The sequence below is a fragment of the Galleria mellonella genome, unplaced genomic scaffold (genome assembly GCF_026898425.1).
Source record: "Galleria mellonella isolate WM207_F2 unplaced genomic scaffold, CSIRO_AGI_GalMel_v1 utg117, whole genome shotgun sequence".
Classification (NCBI taxonomy): domain Eukaryota; kingdom Metazoa; phylum Arthropoda; class Insecta; order Lepidoptera; family Pyralidae; genus Galleria; species Galleria mellonella.
Genome location: NW_026441980.1, coordinates 7,585,451 through 7,604,381, shown reverse-complemented (window position 1 = coordinate 7,604,381; position 18,931 = coordinate 7,585,451). Strand labels below are relative to the sequence as shown.

Below are 18,931 nucleotides of genomic sequence, written 5' to 3'. Positions count from 1 at the left end.
TCAATATACGAAATCGGAAAAGTTGCCAAATAAGTTTTATTAGAAACAAAAATAAAAACAGTTCAATAAAATTTCGATTATTATAAATTTCAGGAATTATTAAAAATAACTAACAGTTTGCACATAAATTTAACTCTTCATTGTCATAGCCTAAATGCGGTTGCCAGTCCGTTTACCAAGCTTACTGGCAACTACTGGCAAATTCCCCCCATAGGGGATGGTCTTTGTCCAAGAATGGACAGTTAACGGTTGATATGATACATAGAAATTTATTAATATTTAGTTTACTTATATTAATAAATCAACATGGGATTTCCCGTAAAAAATAAATGAAGAGTCATTTGTAATTATTGAAAATCGGTAAAATCTCAAGATTTTTCTTGCATTCTTAGAAGTCAAAAAAAAGGTGTCATTTTGGTATTTCAATAGGAGTAGATAGTACCATATCGGTAGAAATATCGAGAAATAGGTAGGTGTAAGAATACTGAAATAATATAACATTATGTTCCACAAAAAAACGGACTTTTGTACAAAAACTAGGTATTTTGATTTATAGATTAAACAACACAGATATGAGATACAATAACATTAGTTTCTTATACAAAATATATACCCAATAGTTGTTATTGATATTATGATTCGTAATTTCTTATAATTCATAATTTTTTAAACTGGCAAAAATCTGGTCCGCAAAACTGTTTGTTTTGTAGGTTTTTTTGTTAATTTCTTAAAAAGTGCTAGTTAGAAACATTATTTTACTATATTATTCACATATACCTTTATTAACTGTAATTATTTAAGAGTGATAAAGATGAGGAATGATTTTTTTGCCATAAATTAAAAACTATATAATATAAAAATTATTAAAAGATAATATTAAAATATAGGAGGGAAAGGGAGTGTTAATAACGAGATTTATTAGTCCCATTGCTAGCAATATACCCTATCAGGTCGACCTCCGCGCGATTCTCCCTGGATAACTGGTTAATTCTTGTTCAATTGGTTACTATGGACCAACTGACCTTCCTTCATCCTAACCTGTCAGTCTTCACGGGTACCCTGCCAACGTATACCCATAGTGCAGGTGGGATTACAATTTTATCTTCACCCATTAAAAAAAGTATTAAAATATATACAAATGAAGACATTTCATATGGTACCCTAGTTTTGTTTAAAGATATAATTTGATTATTTTGATAATTGATATTGAAACTATCGTGGCTAATTTATCGTTGAATTCGTCACAATGAGTCTTTTCATCCTCATCAATTATCCTTCACTGGTGCCCTGCCAGTGTATACCGATAGCGCGGTCAGGGTTACGATTTCATTATTAATTATCATCACTACATAGTATAAAACAAAGTCGCTGTCGGTGTCTGTCCGTCTCTATGCTTAACTCTTTAAAACTACGCAACGGATTTTGAAGCGGTTTTTTTTTAATAGATAGAGTGATTCAAGAGGAAGGTTTATATGTATAATACATGCATAATATTGTAGAGAAACACTGATAAATTTAGAGGTTTTTTTTTATACAACTTAGAATGGCAAACAAGCTAACAGCCCACCTAATGGAAAGTGGTAACCGTCGCCTATAGACATAACAGAGTATACTGTTTCGCTCATGATACCTTCAATGCGTTGCCATTCCTGAGGACTCAGGTATTTTTCCTCTGTACCCTGTAAATTCACGCCATATCCCACCCATCTAACCGAAATACAGCCATGCAAACTCAACTGCTTTGCGGTTGAAACACGAATGGGACAGAGGTGCCCAAGCAAACAAGTTTTGAACAAAGTCTCCCTCTGCTAAATGTGATCTAATGTGATGTCGTAAATAAACACATTTTTGCGCTTACATTATAAACGCTGGCTGAACCCCACGAGATAAATCAAAATAATGTACAGCATTGTACACCTTAAAAAGGTCAACAAAAAAGTCCGCGATGGTATATGTCTATCTCTTAAGGATAACCCACAATAAACATTTATTATCCTTTTACGGAAAAAAATGACTTATTTACGAAGTGATTTTAAGCAATACAGCATTAATTTTTATCCAATTAAGTACCATTTAATATAGATCAATATGGTCCTATGCAGCGTGTAATTTAAATAAATATTTCCTTAGATATTATAGATTTAAAATGCAGAGACATAGCGGTGCGGCGGTATCACCCCGGCCTGCGGCGCGTGTCTTTATAATAGTGCGTCGAAGGCCGCGCTTCTCCCTATAGGACTTTATTATGTTTATATTGTATAATGACAAAAAAGCTTTAAAAGTCGTTTATAAGGATATTCTATAGTAAGTAGGTATATTTAGTATCAGCGTTATACCCGTGCGAAGCCGGGTCGGGTCGCTAGTTAAAAAATAAATACTTAATTTTCACTCATTGGAAAAATAAACTAGAAATATATTTAATATATTTACTATATTTACTTTTGTTGGACAAACAAATTTTTATTAAAGAATACATAAATCCAATTCTAAGGACCATAAATTGGGGGTACATACATACATACATATCTGTCATGCCTATCTCCCATTAGGATAGGCAGGCAAATTGGAGGTCATGTACTAATATACTTTCAATTTAAAAGCTTTCTGTAAACAATTCATATTTTAATATAAATGTGGTAGTACACACATGTACCTATATTTAAAATAGAACAAGTAGATGTAACTACTGGTGTGTTCTCACCTTTTGATTTGATATCTTTCAATTAATAGATTCCACAAAATGGTAAACGACAGACTCAGATGTAGAAGAGTTTTAAATGATTTTTTGAAAGTGTAATAAGAAACAACTAAGAGAATTTATTAGTAAAGGGATGGCAGCAACATCTCTCTTAAAACATGTCTTAACTCCAGTTATGGGAAAGGCAAAGTTCAGCAGTGAACAGTTAATGGCTAAAATGAATAAATATATACAGTCATCAATCATAAATATATTATCTTAATCTATTATTAAAAATTTTCTAATAACTAATCCAAGCAATCAATTTAAAAAAAAAAAATATTATTTTTTTCCCTTTTTCATAAATTTCAAATATTTTTTAGCATTAAAATTATCTTCAACATCATCAATGATTTTGACTTTTTTCTTTGGTTTCCTTCTTTCTAGTCTAATCCTCCTTTCTTCCTCAGACAATAATGACAAATTTAGCGGCAACTGTAATCAAAGAAAATAGTATGTATTTAACTACCAAATATTATAAAACATTCTTTATTTAAAATCATTAAAACCAGTCAGAAGTAAAAAGTGAACTTACCAGATATATATTAATAATACAATTATATATATTTTGATGTATTATATATACCTTATTACTTATCTTGCTAATACTATAACCCCCTTATTTTTAAAAATGTCAAACCTCTCATAAATCTATTCTTGCTATTGAATTGTATCTCTCCTACATTAAATTCCCAATTTTAAAAAAGTGAACAACATTTTAGAAAGAGACAAAAGAAAAGTAGATTGTAGAAAGTTTTAGTTGTTGAACATGAAAGTTTATAAGATGTTTATGATTCTTATAACTAGCTGTTTCCCATGGCCTAGACCAAATACTTCAAAATATATAAAGTATCCCATATTATTAGGATATAACACCCACCAATGTATAAAATTCCTTTCAAATTTTTTCAGCTGTTTAGGTGTGGTTGAATAACATATAAACATTTTGAAAATCTTTCATATTTAATAAATATGAAAGATTTTCAATAATAAAAAATAATAGTAGAATAAATAATAATAAATATTAGTGAACATATTACACAGCACCATCCAATCTCAAACTAAGCAGAACTTATACTATACACAATAAATAATAGATAAACTTTTTGTTACATACCACACACAGAAAACATGACTAATACAGACCAGCAGGCCTTCTCTTGAATCTAATATAAATATCAATCCAATTTAAGGCCAATTATTTTGTACTACATTCATGAAATAACAATTATAAATTAAGTTAAAATTGAAATTAGTTTGTAATAGTTTGCATTGGCAAATTGCATGCAATTTACATTGCAAATATGCATCTATAAGAATAGTATGGAACTATTATGTTGCTATTGTTGCAATTCTCTCTAATTGTGTGAATCGTGTGAAACATTTTAATTCCAATATTGATCTATTCATATTTATTTCAAGAGTAACCCTGCTGGTCATGAATAAATGTTTGTTTTGTTGTGGTTTGAACCTGCAGTCATCGTAAAGTGGTGTTGAACCACAAGAATGGCAAAGTGGTTATAACATCGAAATGACTTTACTATACAGTAAATTTCTAAATTATAGGCTTTTCTTAATAATTGTATACAATTATTAAGAAAAGAGTGTAATGTCAGACATCCCATAAAAGGAATTTTAAATCTGTCATTACTCTATTAGGTACTCCCTATGATGTTACAAAATATGTTTATTAATAATTTTTAAATTATCTCCTATTATATGATGTTTGTTATTTGCAACATAAATGTAGATTTGAATTTGAGTTTAATCTTTAATTCCTTATTTACAAAAGCAAAGACATAAATATGATACATAAATTTAATATATCATTTCATTAATTACCTTAATAATCTTCCGTGGTTCATGATATCTAATGTTAATCGAAGCACCATCAGGTTGTACTATTCGAGTTGGATACATTCTCGCGTATATTTCTCTATGTATTTTGGTTATGCACGTAACATTGTTATTTAAATATCGATTATGCATAGATAAATTTACAACAGATACTTTGAAGTTTTTTATTAAATTGAAATACATATTAAGATTTAAATCATAAAATTAATAAAAGTACAAGAAAATTTATAGTTTTATTTTATTACTTTAATATAAGAAAGGGAAAAAAGAAAAAAGATTAAGTAATTATTACGTCGTAAGAGTTGGCAGTGGTCTTATATTCACAAAAACTGGAAAATGAAATGCAAGTTACCTTTTCGAAGTAACATCATGAAAATTATAGAAAATGAATATCCATACGGATGTACCACTATCTATATATGCCGTCATTCAATATATCGTTATCGACTGATGTCTTAAAAAACTTAGCTTATTTCATAATATCAATTTTCAAATTTTTCAATAAATATGGACAATAAAACAAACGCTTATGTTTAGTTACAGTTTGCTCTATTATAATTTTGTCAATGTGAGTTTTACATCATACAAAGAGAAACTTTAGCGAATTAAACAATAGTTGGAAGTTTACATACTTCATAAGTATACAGATTGGCAATGTAAGAGAAAGAAAATACAATAACCTGTATGTTAGAGTGAGAGTAATAACGGGATAAAAATTTACGCAACAAAGCTATTTTGGTGGGAGTATGAAGAAACTAAAATACATGTATTGCAACTATATACAGTTTACAATACCATGTCTTTTACATGTTGTGCAACTATTTACAATATGCTTTTGTCCAAAATATCAATATCTTTTTGTGATGCCTATCAACATCATAAAAAGACTTAATTACTTTATAATGTAAAATTTTCATATTTAATGAAGTGATCTCATCATCATCGTCAGGCAAGCGGCCGGTCATAAAACTATAAGCCAAGTCTTTTTGTAATATGGATAAAACCATGGATAATTATGCCAATCCCAAATAATAATTAAGATAAGGGTAGGAAGATGATGAATGAAGTGATCTCATGAATTTCATATTAATATTGATTTCTTAAAAGTGAGTGAGCTTTTATACGTATATTACATTTCACTATAAAATATTATTATTTCTTTATCATATATATTCTATGTCATAGATTACATAATTTTAAATGAAAAAATAAAACGGAAAATCAAATTAAAATTTTTCGGAAAGAATTTCTACTGGTTTTCAATTTTAGAAAAAATTTTGAATTTACTGTTTCAGTTTTTGCCAATCTGTCCCTTACATCTTGTATAATGAGTTCGTAAAAAAAGTCATCACTGATTTAAATGTTGTCCACGCCATGTTCACCGGGTTCGATATTTAAACATCGAGTTTGTCATATAGACATTATATATATTGAATAACCGATATCTAATATATAGTTATTGTGTCTATCAATTTATTTATTAAGAGCTCCTCCCTAAATAATTATTTGAAATGTTTTGTTTTTGACGCTTGGTCTTTTGCTGTTTGTTTGGAAATATTTATAATTATTTTTAACGCAATATAAAAACGGGTGTTTTTTTGTATATTTTTGCTGACAACTGAATTCTTGTAATATCCTGTAATGGGCTGTACACAAAGTGAAATATCGCCTCAAAATGAAACGCCTAGAAAAGGGTGTACTGATGTTCTATGGCTGGTTATTTATATTATTTTTTGGATTTTAATGGTAAGTTATAAATTAGGTTCATAAATTCTTTAAAATAAATTAAAATAAATAAATTCTAGAAAAATATTGTTTATACCCTTTAGCGTAAATGAAAATAATGTATACCTACATAAATAAAAAATATAAATTACTTAAATAATGCCTAGCACATAATACATAATAATCTTTTTTTTTATTATTAATTTTATTTTTTCTTATCTAGTAAACAATAGGTACCTATTGTATGTCTAATATAATATAGCTTGTTTGTGAGAAAAAATATAGTACAACTCGAAATTAAAGAGAAATGCTAAACATTTCCAGTATGAAGGTATCCATGTAATAGTATAAAATTTTGGTTACTATTCAAATTAGAAACACAGTTTCCAAGTATGTTTTTTGAATTGTAGAGTCATAGTTTAATAGTATTAACTTAATAGTTAGTAGACTGTTAGATTGTAAATCTTCATGTTTTATATTTTATGCTGTTATAATATAAGCTATAGAGTATGATAAATATTTTTATTACATCATATTGATCTAATTGTTCGAGTTATAGTATTTGATATGTATTATATTTTGGCGTTTAGCAGATTGGAATGACTATATTTTTTTTGGTGAAAATCCTTAATGGATTTCTACTCAATGAGGCTTGAATTATCAAAGTTCAATTGTATTGTTATTTATTTGTATAATTTGGAAGGACTTGTGTTGTTCTATTGTTTTATTATCAAGAGGAGAGAATAGGGCACAGAGGGGCATCCCTAACTTCTCTAGGGGTATAGTATCAGAGATAAATTATTTTATGATTTTTGGAAACAAAATAGTAAAATAGTTGGACACAGCAATTAGAAGCGAGGAGGATGTCGATCTTTAAATTTTCATAAAGATTTCAATTATTAAATAATCCAATTTTAATGTCATCAATGTAATTAAATTTCAATTAAATTCCACATTAATTTAATGTATTTTTATATCCGTATGTTCTATTTTAATTTAATGCAATTTAATGTAGTTGTTTATATTTTTGTATGTTTTTATTAGTATCATTATCAGTTTTAGAAGGATTTCCAAAATTACTTATCTAGTAATATTTATATATTATGTGTTATTTTTTTAATACAAATTTTTATCATTTAAATATTCATCTATATCCTAATAAGTGATAAGATAATGATAGGTTAATAAATTCCTCCTGAATTTGTCATCATGAACTAACTGATCTGATTTCAACTTCACCTATTATCTCTCACAGATGATTTAAAAATTATATGATTTTATGTACATTATATTATTAATTGTGATTTAAACAATATGAAACAGATTTTTTCTCAACATATTTGAACATTACTAAGTATGTGCTCTGGCACAGGTATTTAACTGTTCTTGCCACTAATCTATCATTCCCTTTTTTGTCAAAGCTTCTTAAATCTACTCTCTACAGCTGTGTTGTTCTGAAGTTCGAATGGGTATTTGTTTGATTATATATATATAGGTTTAATCTAATAATTTGTTTCTAACAGGTTTTTTTGTTTTAGATAATTGTTGCTGCAATATCTTTTGTATATGGTAACCCACAAAGACTCATTAATGGATTTGATTCATTTGGAAACACATGTGGTGTAAAGAACAACCAGAAACTTATAAATTTTCCATTAGCGGGCATAAGCACTATTGACAAGAAATATTTATTTTTTATGGATGTGAAAGAACTACGAAGATCTCTTAAAATATGTGTTAAAGAATGTCCTAATAGAAAAATGGAGTCTCTGACTGATATACGAAATTTTTATCAAGAAACAGGTTCAAATCTTTGCAGATATGATATTAATCCAAATAATGTTACTGCTACTAAGGATCTGCACAATTTTATTGGTCCATGTCCCACTTTGCCTGTTTATGACTCATTTCCACTTTTAAATAGATGTTTCCCTAAATCAGCACATGACTTAGCGAAACGAGTATTTAACGATTTTTATGACCTTCTTAATAGTTGGGATACTGTTGAACAAATGCTGTCCGATCTTTATTCCTCTTGGAAGGAAATGATTATATGTGTCATCATAGCTTTTAGTAAGTATCTCTCAAAAATGTTGTTACTATTTACTATAATAACTAAGCCAAATAATTAAAGAATTTAACTTCTATTTGATTATTACGGACTATGAACACCTGTAATATCACTGCACTAATGGGGCACTGCATTAATGATTCTTAAAAAATATTTATGCACTTTTTTTGGTTCTTCAAATGTTGCATTGTTGGAAAGTTATTCTATCATTACAGCAATTGGAGAATAACTTTCCCCAGGATGCAAGGTTTCGAAAATCATGCTATACTTGACCATCTATATTTTAAGGTGTTAGAACGAACTGTCGTATAGTAAGTAATGTAGTGGTAGAAGTTTGTCATGGGAATCGAATCAAAACGAATATTTATTGCTTTCCATTATATATCCGTGCCTTCAAAGTGTATATTGTGGTGGTCATTTTAATACTACGCGCATTTCACAGAAAAATCAAGGTTTCAAAATGTTCACCAGGGATCTAGTTATTGTTTGAGATCACCTCTATTGGAAAAGTTCATGACTGTTACCGGCAACATAATACGTTACTCATTAAAATTTTTACCGATGTTTTGACTCCTTGTTAAAAAAACATCAGTTCGTGACATATTTTATTATACACTTTACGTGATTGATGCCGGATATTTTTTTTTCTATCCATAGGGGTTCTTTTGATGATTTAAGGTATATAAGACCAGAGGGAGACTGTACAAAAGTCGATTGCTTGGGTATTTCTGTCCCATTCGTGTTTCTACCGTGAAGCAGTTGTGTTTGCATGGCTGTGTTTCGGTTTGAAGGGTGGGATATGGCGTGAATTTACAGGGTACAGAGGAATAACACCTGAGTCCTCAGGAATGGCAACGCATGGGGGGTATCATGGGCAAAACAGTATACTCTATTACGTTCATGGTACTGCTCATGTCTATAGGCGACGGTTACCACTTTCCATCAGGTGGGCCGTCAGCTTGTTTGCCATTCTAAATTATATAAAAAAAAAAATATAAATTCTATCATAATCGTAAGTGTTTATTGATTTTTTTTTCTTGCACGATAGAGGTTTTAGGTTTTTTCGTTAATAAAAAGAATATTTTTTGTTAATATTGTATCGCTAACTTATACTTTTGTAACACTGCTATAGTAGTACTTCTAAAGCACTAAGACCTAATTATTAAGTTGATATTCATTAAATGAACTATAATAATTTATTTTCGGAAATATTTTTATATATATTTTCTGTTTTTATAATTACTAAAGAGTAAATAATATTAAAAGCTCAGATCGGTGCTCGTTTTTTGTCTCTAACCTAATATCAAATCGGTTCAGCCTCAACTAGAAGGCAACTGATCTAATCAAGAACTCGTAACATGTCTATTGCTACAGTCTCTTTAGCGGGTCTAGATTGACTAACAGTTTATAAAAGTACTGAAATAGGTGAACATTAAGTGATATACCTTTCTGAGTACAGAACCAAATTACGAAACTAACCTGTATAAAAATAATATTTAAATTTCCAAGGTCCTATCTATTATTGCAATGCAATTTTGAGCCGTGTACCTGTAATGTTTCAAATTGTATTAGATAGGTGCTATAGTAAGATGCTGTAATAATGTAATTGTTGCGTGGGGAGGTAACCGTCGAGTGACGTTTACCCGCTGACTCATTGTCTATTATTATAATGAGTAGTGATCTCATTAATGTGCTGCAACAGTATTTTAATTTCCAGCTTTTAAAACAATTTCCAAGTCAATAATGAATAAGGATTTTTGAACCACAAGCAAACTTAAGCATTCTGACTAAAGTGATCCTCTGGGAAATTTTTAATAATCATCAAATTTGTCTGAAATAATTAGCAAATGTCTATTAGATATTCGTTATTTTTTTTAAATAAAAAAAAAGGAGTTTTGTATGAATAATTCTTTATAGCAGAGGGAAAGATAGTTAATAATAGGATCAAATAGCCCTATTACTAGCAATGTACTCTAATAGATCGACGTCCACGCTGATTCAATTAATTCTTGTTGAATTCATCACGATTGCTCAACTGCTGCTTTTATTTTCACCTATTTTACTGGTGCTCTGGTAGTATATAACAATAGCGCAAGTAGAGTTACTAATCCATTATCATCTATTAAAAAAAATCTTTATAGTGGCATAGTTCTTAATCTGTTTCAAGGTAGGTTAAAATCGATATTGTTTTTGTTACTAATGTACTACCCGTGTAAGGGTGGTACCTATTGATGTGAAGAGTTTCTAGGTCGCCTTGACTATACCTACATATTAAACTTCATTATATTGACATTATTTACCGGATAACGGCATTACAGTATAAAAATATATTAGATAAATGTTATGTAAATAAATTAATAATATCATTAATTTATATGTTTAATTTATCTCTAGGCAAGATAAAAATTGCCATGAAAAAACATCAAGACAATTTTTCTAGTGTTTTAGTTTCATTAAGGAGAACTATTAATAATGAGAGAATGAATGAAAACAGATCTCTATAAAAATCACGATATTCGGTCATGCTGATCTCCGATACCACTCAAGTGATTTTAATGACATATATGTGTACTATTTATTCTAACTTGGTAGGATAGTTTTTAGTAAAAGTGCACCCGGTAGTGCTCAAGACAGCGTTTGCCAGGCCAGCTAGTACCTAATGATATTGGAGGGAAGGGATTGTTAGTAATGTGGACTATCAGTCCCATTGCTAGCAATGTACCCTGTCAAGTCGATCTCTACGTGGTTCCCCCTGGAAACTACGTGAACATCCAATAAAAAAAGTACTTAATGATATAAATATGTTAATATTTTATATTGTTTCAGTCTGCTCGTTACTTATGGTTTCGATTCTGCATCTATTGGCGACGTTTGTGTCATGGATATTCATGATTATCGTATCCATTGTGAGCGTAGCCGGTACTTGCTTGTTATGGTACACGTACCATGAGCTGAGAACTAAGCAGAGGGACTTCTCTGAGATGAGTTTTTTATCTGTAAGTTTGTTTCTTTTTTTAATTAAAGAAAAAAATCACAAAACACAAAAGATAGTTCGCAGAACAGCGACGTAATCGTAGCAAAACAGGAATAAACGATACATTGAACGTTTTCTTTAGTAACTTTAAAGTTGCTGTTTTTTTTTTTCACGGAATTATATAAAATCAATGAGTTTCATTTTTACGCGACGTTCAAAAGGAAGAGATATATATAGATATACATAGATTATTTGGGCGATTGCTATTAATTGCAAGAATTTTAAAAATCAGTTTACGGCCTTGTTGGAGCCATATTAGTTTTATGGCATTAAAGCTACCGTTTTCCATTGCAGAGCAAAAGATTGCTTTTTGTAAATCATAAAATTTTATACTTACTTCTACTACTTCTACTTGCAGACATATAGTTTCGCATTATAAATTAAAATATATTTTGGTCTATTATATTTACGTATCATCTCATTTTTTTTGTGAATCAAAATGTATTTATGAAGTGTACGATTGATAGTGTGACACAAGCATTATATACTAAAGTAGTTATAACTCCGATCTATTATAAATTTATTTTGTATTGGTTTTTAGAAGTGTGATTTCGCCCTAATTTTATACTTGAACAGAATCGACCCCATAGGGTCATAATTCAGTAAACAGTGCTGTACTTTCCTGATAGAGAGGCAATTTATATACATTATTACCTACGCACAAAATGACTCAACATAATAAACATGAGTAAATAATAAATGTCCATATAGTCTCGGTATAGAACGGGCACAGTGTTGAGGTGTTATGAGAAATTAGGCAATTTATATCTGGAGTTACAATCTAAATTACCCAAAGCAGAGCTGTTTAGGAAAATTCATTACTAGTATTAGTCCGATTTGTCCATGTGGCCACCCCTTCCTTTCCTGTGGGTGTCGTAATAGGTGATTAAGGGAATTTGATAGTCGAGGGATGGGCAAGGAGACTTTATTGCTTGTTAATTAATTTATTTGAACTTTATTGACCAATAAAATATGGTGCAAAAGACGGACTCAATACTGTTAGTATTCTCTACCAGTTAACCTTTAGGATATGCAGAGATACTCGATAATGTATATGATATAGATGTTATAATAATAATATAAAAAATAGACGTACAAAGTCAAGTTTTTACATGGAACCATGCTATGATTTTACTGAGTGAATCGCTTACCATTATGTATACCAATTGTATTGATTGAGTGCTTACTACTTATTTATTGATTAAAGTAACTTATGTCTTTTCTTCATAATTTACGGACTGACAAGAATGAAATATGAATCTCATGTGCTGATCAAATAAGTTTATCACCTCTTTGCTCTGATTAGTAGTAAATAACGTGGTTTAAATAGTTATCTGTCTATCTGGCTCCCCGGTATCTTTGAAAGCAAGGGACTTGGTGTGAAAATAGAACAATAGAAAATTGAATAAAATTCTTCCTATTTGATAAATGTGTGTTTGTTACCTCTTGATATCTTAATGGTATAATCGAGATTATCATGAAATTCGATATTCATTTACTTTTTGAAATGAAGCGAACATAGGCTTCTTATATTTCGGTCAGTCAATATTTCCGGGTCGCAAGGGGTCGACGTAGTCATGGGTAAAACTAGAATAAATAAGTAGTAATAGGTATTAATAATGTAAGTAATGCCGACATTCAAGTAAGAGGCGTGGACCTATTGACCGAGATCTCTGATCGCTCCTGATTATTTACCCTTTCTAGGCCATGCTTATTATTATTTGTAAGTCAGCCTTTGAATAAATTATGTCGTTAAAAAAAGAACTTTATTTTCTGATAAATAAATTGTTCTTGTATAAATTTGTGCAGATAGTACTATATATCTGCTGTACTATGCCTACATAAATACATGCAATAAAATTATAACATTTGTTTGTCAAACAAGTGCGGAACTTAGTCTTGTGTCTATCTTTTTCTTTTATGTTACTTAGGAGTAATAACAGTATTGTCATAAATTCTGAACCGATTTTCATAATTCTGCACAGCAACAAATTTATTTATTTACTATGTATAAGATACATATAGTGAACATAGGCGAAACACTAATCTTAAATTATTTAGCATTATTTTATAAATAATTATTAATTTTTTTAGGAATCGCTGAAAAATGAAAAAGCTTTTTTGTGGTACTCCATAATTGCCACTATAATAACTGTAAGTACATATTTACCAGTTTACTAATAATACATATAAAGTAATTCAATTATTTGAAGGTATTTGGTATTATTATATATTTTGAGTATTAGGTATAGGTATAATTTGGATTATATATTTGTATCCACTGCATATGTGGTGGGAATATTAAAAACTCTTTTAATGTAATGAATAGGATCAGATACTGATACAATTGTCTTTGTATCAGTGCTCAATCTGGAGTGAGAAGTATGCAAACTAGATAAATACCTAATTTATATAAACAAAATGAAGTATAGGTTATTTGATCCTCAAACAATTAATACATTTTCTCATATTACGTATAGAATTTTATTATGTATTTTCATTTCAGGTAATTTTGCTGTTGCTTGTTTTTGTAATGCGTTCACGTGTGTCGTTCCTAGCGGCCTTATTCAAGGAGACCGCTCACTGCCTCGGTTCAATTCCGTCACTTTTCCTACAGCCAATAATTACATTCTTCTTCCTCGTACTATTCTTTGCATTTTGGTCTCTTGTTGTGGTAAGTTACTCTTCTGTACTTGTAAGATCATATTTAAATTTAGACTTGGTTTAATATATAGATGCCCCACATAATATTAATTATAATTTTAAATAATTTAAAAACCTCTACCTTTCAGTGCCTTAACCAATCGTCATGAAATTTAGTAGATACATACGTAGCATTCGATATAGAGAAGTACATAATAGACATCTTATTAATATAGTCTAGTTTTTTTTTTATTTATAAAATAATTTATTTCGTGGGTATGTAATAAAATCTATAAAACTATTTATGAATTTTTAAAATCGTATTAAGATTTTTGTGGTAAGTCTTGCTATATACAATAATAATATCATACACTCCCTACCAATATACCATACATACTAGACAAACTAGCTCTTAAGGAAGTTAACCTAATTAATAAAACTATGTATAAGGCAGTAGATTCATCCCTGCTTTTTTGTACTTTTTAATATTCTTAGTAAAATGTGAACAAGTCAAAACTTACGTTCAACACAAACGGTGACAACTGACAAAATGTTCCTAGTTACATCTGCACCTTGGAATACAATTGTGTGCGTATTTTTCAAAAATACCTATTATTTTAGGTTTGCTTAGCAACAGCCAATTACCCTGGAATACCATACCGCACGAACTTTTTCATTAATGGAACCACAATGCCAGACCAAGTGGACAAAGCAGCCGTTCAAGCGCAAAGTGTTGACAAAAGTGCTAGTCTAAAGAGTATGTATTAATTACTTACTATTAGGATTGAATTTTTGTTATCCAAATATTGAGTAATAAGTGCATTAATTTTTCTTTTGTAACCAAGAATGGCAAACATGCTGACGGTCTACAAGATGGAAAGTGGCAACCATCAATATATACATTAACAGCACCGTGGACTATTGACATTGTCGTTTTTCTTTACGATGCAAAAAGCTGTTTATATCATAAACAGCTTAATCAAATACGACTTTAAACGCGATTTCGCGTTCTAAATTTAAATATTTTTAATGTAGGTGTCTATGAAATAATTGACCCATTATAGTTTCAACTAATTGATCGGAGCTATATACTAAAGCGAATGTTGGATGTCATGGTTATTTTAATATAATTTTTCTTTTCAGCTTATACCCTCGATCCGATTCAGTTCGACCCAATGTGGGTGAAAAGTATGTGGTGGATGTGCCTCATATGCTTAGTGTGGGGCAGCGAGTTTATATTGGGATGCCAACAGATGACTATTGCTGGTGCTGTATCCCACTGGTATTTTAGGTACCTATATTGCATTTACACTATAACATTTTAAATTGAGAGATCTATAATGAAATACGTTTTTCGTTACTGTTTTTGTATTACTTTTGACTATGGATCATTCCTTCTTCTCTATTTTATTGATATTTTTTCTATTGCATGTTCTCATGCGAGTATTAAGGCCGGCTTCTGAATGCTACATTTTGCATTCAGTCATGCTCATGGACTATTTCGTGTTAAATATTATAATATATACCTATTTTCTAATTAAAATATTTTTTTTTTATTTTCATAAAGCAAAATTTCTATTTCAGAGGTCCAAATGCTCACTCACCTGTTTTGTATTCAGTAGGAAAGCTCTTAAAGTACCATTTGGGCTCTGTTGCCAAGGGATCTTTCTTGATAACATTATTTAAAATACCAAGACTAATTCTGACGTATCTACATGCTAAGTGAGTAAAATTTATACTATTAGTAGTAGTTTAATAGTCTTAGTTATGATAAACGGTTCATAAATTTTATCAAATATAAGGTAATTGAACTTGTGTGTAAATTTTATCAATTATGAGTGTAACTCCTGTCACTAATATAATAAATAATAATATATTTAGAAAATGTGTAAATTCTAATTATACTAAGTCATATAAAATTATTTCTCATGTGGTGAAGTTGAATTTGGAAGGAGGATCTTAGATTTGAACAAAGTACATAATTCTTTTTTATCTTATTGTAGATTGTCAGCTCGGGCTGAAAAAGGATCTGAATGTGCAAAATGTGGCTTGAAATGTGGAATATGTTGCTTTTATTGCCTAGAGAAGTTTATACGCTATTTAAACCACAATGCGTATACTATTATTACAATTGAGAGATGCCACTTCTGTAAGGCTGCTGCTAAGGTAACATTTTAATATGTATAATATTTGTTACGGCAGTCTATCTCTTAAATGAAATAACATACTTGATTCTGATGATTATCTCATTTCTCTCTCGTTATATATTTATTATTTTTTGATGTTGTTTTTTTTTTTATTTGATAAAATGTTATTAACATCAGGCATTCAGCACAGTCGTGAACAACGCATTACAAGTAGCTACGATAAACAGCGTGGGCGACTTTATACTGTTTTTGGGCAAGTGCATTGTGACCGCGGTGACCGGCATCGTGAGCTTGCTGCTCCTCAAACGAAACTCTGAGCTGCACTTCTTTGCTGCCCCCACACTTGTTATCTGCATATTCTCCTTCTTTATCGCACATTGCATTCTCTCCCTATATGAGGTTTGTTTATTTTTATTACACCTTTTATCTTTAAGGCATACAGTACGTAACGTAGCATTTGCATCCAGAGAGATCACAGTTATTTATCACGATATAAATAAATAAAAATAATACGAGAAAAGCCTTTTACTTTTTAAATCAAGTTTTTGTTAATTTTAAATTTGACATTACTTTGCAGATGGTTGTTGACTCATTGTTCCTATGTGTATGCGAAGACCGTAATATAAACGGTGCCGAAGGCAAATGGAAACATTCCCGACTTGCTGAACTTGGTGGTCACAAACAGCGCGACGAACAAGATGGCGCCGAACTGCAGGATTTGCAGGAGAAGTACTAATTTTTTTTGTCGTGCTTGTTGCTCAGGGTTCGGCTGAATGCAATGTTGTAGATGTGAATGAATTGTTTATTGTAGTATCTCCTCTTCTATCAATGTTTAACTTAACTAAAGTGGAAAGGGAAAGAATGATCGATATTTTTATATGAATATAATTATTTTTAAATTTTACTATGAAAATATGATATTATTATTGTTTATATTAAAAATTTAAAATAAATCAATTAGAATAAAGTGAAAAATGAAAGCATATGAAATGCACATACAATGCAATGTTTGATGTAATATAAATCTTAAAATGTACCATGTTTTTACAATTTATAAATATTGGGGTTTTGTTCGTTTAAAAATATTCTAAAGTTTGTTATATCTTAGGAGATATATATGTATATATCGATAATAACCATGTATTTACAATACTGGGGTATTGTCGAATATTATTAATCCTCCTAAGTCATGTCAAGCCTAGCGTTCTATATTTAATTTTGTCAAAAATGAAAATAAGTTACTGGCAGTTGCTTTGATGTGGCTTTTGTCGAATGTTATAGCAAAGTTGTTTAGTATTAGGCCAAGCATGGGTCCATTTATGTAATATTTTCTAGATTTTAGGTAAGTAAAATTTAAATATGTGTGCATTTTATTGTCTGATATGCTATTTATGTTGTATACTGCATAATTATAAGTTATTCTGTAACTCGTTAAAAAAACAATGATAAATTTAGTAACAGAGCACAATGGTATATTATTATGAGAAAATATTTGTTTCACAGCTGAATCGAGTGTTGATCCGCGATCTCCAGAGTGCTTATAAGAAATCTTACGCTTAATTACTATAATAATTTTATTTTAAAATATTGATATATAAATCATTATTAGTACGTAATAATCTGTCCATAATAATTGTGTGAATTTTTGAAATTTTATACACTTTAGCTAGTTGTTAATATAATAGATGTATTTAGTTGTATTAATTTATACACTTTTTCAAATTTACTTAAAGTACAAATCTAATTTTTATATTTTTATTAGGGCGACGCGTGTCTGAAAACGGAGCCTGCGTGAGTTCAGGCTTAAGATAGTATAACATTGCATGCCACAATCATTATGATACGAAACTGTACATTAAGAAAGTATATTTTATATGTAATTTTATTAGGCCTGAATAGATGAAATTTTTTAGGTTGTGTGACAAAATTGATCTTTAAAAGACAGACTTAGTTACAGTTTTTACTTGATGTATTTTTTATTTATCATATATACCGTCCACTTTCCAATGCAGTTAAAATTTTTAGAATTTGTATCTCAATGGTCGGAAACAATAATGTTATCTATCGCCAATTTAATGTTTTTAAGCCTAAAATTAGGATTTTCTTTATATTTTTATACAAGACAAATGATTTAAGATATATTTACAACACTGGAATGTACACGGATCTTGATGGACGTAATAAATTTACAAAATTATATTTAACTATAATAAAGATGAATAGAGCTTGCTATATTAATGGTAGTAAATAAGCTATATCTACAGTGATTATAATGATCTAAATTTCCTATCGTTGACTGTCTTTGTATATATATATTTTTTTTATTGATGATGATGTATGATGATAATAGAATGGTAACCACGCCTGCGCTAACGGTATACACTGGCGGGGCACCAGTGAGAGATGATAGGTAATAATGAAAAGGCAGGCCAGTTTGCCCATCGTGATGAATACACCTGGGATTCAGCACGATTTTCCAGGGGAAACCACGTGGAGACCTTATAGAATATATTACTAGCTATGGGCAGTCCCATAGCTAGTAATATATTCTATATAGTCCGTATTACTAACAGTCCCTTCCCCCCTGTCTTTGTATATTATGTGTCGTGGTATGTATTGTTATTGAATATAACATCAAGGAAGGATGGTGAAATTGTGGATTGTAATAATGGTAACATAGCCCAACTAGAACACATCACTGATGATATTTGATAAGT

At 29.9% G+C, this 18,931-nt stretch overlaps 2 protein-coding genes across 3 annotated transcripts; one reads left to right on the top strand and one right to left on the bottom strand.

Moving 5' to 3' along the window:
- Nucleotides 1-2,928: 2,928 nt before the first annotated feature.
- Nucleotides 2,929-4,915, bottom strand: LOC113511932 (39S ribosomal protein L55, mitochondrial). Its single transcript, XM_026895663.3, has 2 exons — nucleotides 4,580-4,915; nucleotides 2,929-3,172 (listed from the first exon to the last, which is right to left on the bottom strand). The coding sequence occupies exons 1-2, from the start codon at nucleotides 4,775-4,777 to the stop codon at nucleotides 3,020-3,022; spliced, it is 351 nt and encodes a 116-aa protein (XP_026751464.1). The 5' UTR covers nucleotides 4,778-4,915; the 3' UTR covers nucleotides 2,929-3,019.
- A 1,176-nt stretch (nucleotides 4,916-6,091) lies between these two features.
- Nucleotides 6,092-18,530, top strand: LOC113511729 (choline transporter-like 1). 2 transcript variants are annotated; one of them, XM_026895437.3, is made up of 12 exons: nucleotides 6,092-6,340; nucleotides 7,858-8,392; nucleotides 11,217-11,386; nucleotides 13,519-13,578; nucleotides 13,931-14,098; nucleotides 14,689-14,824; nucleotides 15,211-15,358; nucleotides 15,652-15,789; nucleotides 16,071-16,233; nucleotides 16,392-16,613; nucleotides 16,792-16,943; nucleotides 17,718-18,530. In XM_026895437.3, the coding sequence occupies exons 1-12, from the start codon at nucleotides 6,236-6,238 to the stop codon at nucleotides 17,719-17,721; spliced, it is 2,001 nt and encodes a 666-aa protein (XP_026751238.2). In that variant the 5' UTR covers nucleotides 6,092-6,235; the 3' UTR covers nucleotides 17,722-18,530. The 2 variants fall into 2 exon arrangements, with proteins under 2 accessions (XP_026751238.2, XP_026751237.2); XM_026895436.3 differs by having other exon boundaries at nucleotides 16,792-18,530.
- The last annotated feature ends 401 nt before the right edge of the window (nucleotides 18,531-18,931 follow it).

Bases quoted from the DNA above. Each gene is read 5' to 3' on its own strand.
- LOC113511932 (XM_026895663.3), bottom strand. From the start codon at position 4,777: ATGTATTTCAATTTAATAAAAAACTTCAAAGTATCTGTTGTAAATTTA. The intron at 3,173-4,579 runs GTAATTAATGAA...CTTTGATTACAG, and splicing joins AACCACGGAAGATTATTAAG to TTGCCGCTAAATTTGTCATT.
- LOC113511729 (XM_026895436.3), top strand. From the start codon at position 6,236: ATGGGCTGTACACAAAGTGAAATATCGCCTCAAAATGAAACGCCTAGA. The intron at 11,387-13,518 runs GTAAGTTTGTTT...TAATTTTTTTAG, and splicing joins CTGAGATGAGTTTTTTATCT to GAATCGCTGAAAAATGAAAA. The intron at 16,234-16,391 runs GTAACATTTTAA...TATTAACATCAG, and splicing joins TCTGTAAGGCTGCTGCTAAG to GCATTCAGCACAGTCGTGAA.